The 1,924-nt window shown below is 36.1% G+C and overlaps 1 protein-coding gene across 1 annotated transcript in view; it reads right to left on the bottom strand.

Annotated features, from left to right (window-relative positions):
• Positions 1-329: 329 nt before the first annotated feature.
• The window catches only part of LOC107083071 (heparan sulfate glucosamine 3-O-sulfotransferase 2-like), a 29,520-nt gene continuing 27,925 nt past the window's right edge, over positions 330-1,924 (bottom strand). The window contains exon 2 of the mRNA XM_015372015.1: positions 330-1,592. Within this exon, the coding sequence (XP_015227501.1) occupies positions 974-1,592 (619 nt within the window). The 3' untranslated portion in view covers positions 330-973. The remainder of the gene's footprint in view (positions 1,593-1,924) is intronic.

Here is a 1,924-nt window from a genome sequence, read left to right as displayed (position 1 = left end):
AAGCCCAGATATCATAGTTTCCCTAACCCTAACATTCTGAGCAAGATAATACACAGAGTTTTAGATTAGAGGAAAACGATGGTTACTCTAACATTAACTGGCAGGGACATAAATGAAAAGTTAATCATGACAACTTCACAGTCGTGAACATAATAGTAAGAGTATTTTAATAGTCTTAGCCAATAAATGAATGTATGGAAATTGTTCTTGTATGAACTTGTATTTGTACTTAATTTAACAAGAAACCATAAACGTCTGTCTTTTTAATGATTAGTTAAAAAGAAATGTATTCGATAAATTTTTTGTATTTATTTTATTTTGATGGTCACATAATTTTACAAACACGGAAGAAGCTGAAGCCCACCAAAAAGCAAACACATATCAAAGCATATCTTCCAGTAAACATTGTTATTCTGTGTTTCTCAGAGCTATCAGTTCTACTTCCTGGTTTATCTCCAGAAAAAAAAAAGTTTTGGTGCAGAAAAAAACAGATCAGAGAGGCTGATTTTATTATTCATCTGACATTTTGAGGCGACTCATGTGGAGAGCTCATTTTAATAGTAAAGACAACAGATCATTTTCAGGGGAAATAGTGAATAAATAAGTAATCTGGATAATAAATATTTAAGCTGTGCCATGATTGTATAGCTGGCAACAGTAATAGAAGAGAAGCTCTGAGATGGTTATTCCCTAAGAAAGCTGAAGCAATAAAATAGGTTGCAGATTACTCAAGTCGCATGTTGATAAAAAAAAAAAAAAAACAAGTTTGGTGTACATATCTTAAATTAATAAACTACACTCTTCAGTGAATGGCCAACAGGAAAAACCCATGTTTATAGAATTATATTTTAATACCATTAATTTAATATTGATAATACCTCCCTAGACCACTTAATTAAATATTCTTCAAAGGTATTCTTATTTAACTTTCTTCCAGAGGTAGTCATTTTATAAACATTTTTTAATAGTACATTCAATCCCACTTGAAATCTTGTCCAACAGTTTCATAGAATTTGATGTTAAAAGGTCTATAAAACTCCTGAAGCTGCTCTATGACCTCCTGCTCAATCTGGACATGAGTCCTGCCCTTGGATTTACCCAGACATCGAGGCTGGCTGCTGCTCTCGGGCTTTTTTAAGCAGGGGAAACCTTTGGTTCGATTGAAGTAGAAGTGCTTGTCCGTGATTATCCGCTTGAGCCCTAGAAAGTCCTGGACACGGCCCATTTCCCCTGCCGGATCCGTTATCAGCCTCTCGCCGCTCACAAAATGCATCTGTGACAGACGAAAATACTGCAGCCAGTTTTCCAGATGGAGGATATACATCCCAATCCTAATGGCATTCCAGGATGTGTCCACAAGACCCAAGCTCCGGTTTTTAAAGGCCAGCTCTTCAAAAGTAGGGATATCTGGCTTCTTAGAAAGGGTCTGAGTATAGTCAGAAATGGCTCTGGTGACGGGGTTGCGTACCACAACGATCAGCTTGGTATCATGAGACATGCTCGATATGCGGTGGGGTGCCTCTCTGGTCACAAAGTAGCTTGGAGTCTTCTCTAACGTTATCTGGCTGTCGAGTGTACGTGGCATTAATCCCCTAGTGAGAAAAACAAAAACAAAAAAAACATGTGAATAGGTTGTTAAGAGCCGTTTCCTTTTCAGAAACAGATCAAGATGCTTATCTTGTCCTGGAAATGTATCTCAAGGGAATAATTCAAAACAGTGCCTGAAACTTTGGTGCAAGGAAAAGATAAATAGATTAATTAAATAATGAACTGACAGCCGTTTATGTCACATAGAAGATAGATTTTGGTGGTTAAAATTCTAAATTCTAAAAAAAAAAAAAACAACAGATGGCCTTGGTTAGAAAAAAAGACAAGTGGCCAAGAAAATAAAATAACCCAATGATCTATAGTTCAATATATATAT

The sequence above is a fragment of the Cyprinodon variegatus genome, unplaced genomic scaffold (genome assembly GCF_000732505.1).
Source record: "Cyprinodon variegatus isolate N-32 unplaced genomic scaffold, C_variegatus-1.0 Scaffold68, whole genome shotgun sequence".
Taxonomy (NCBI): Eukaryota; Metazoa; Chordata; class Actinopteri; order Cyprinodontiformes; family Cyprinodontidae; genus Cyprinodon; species Cyprinodon variegatus.
The sequence above is the reverse complement of the archived record's forward strand: the minus strand, read 5'-3'. Positions and strand labels throughout refer to the sequence as shown.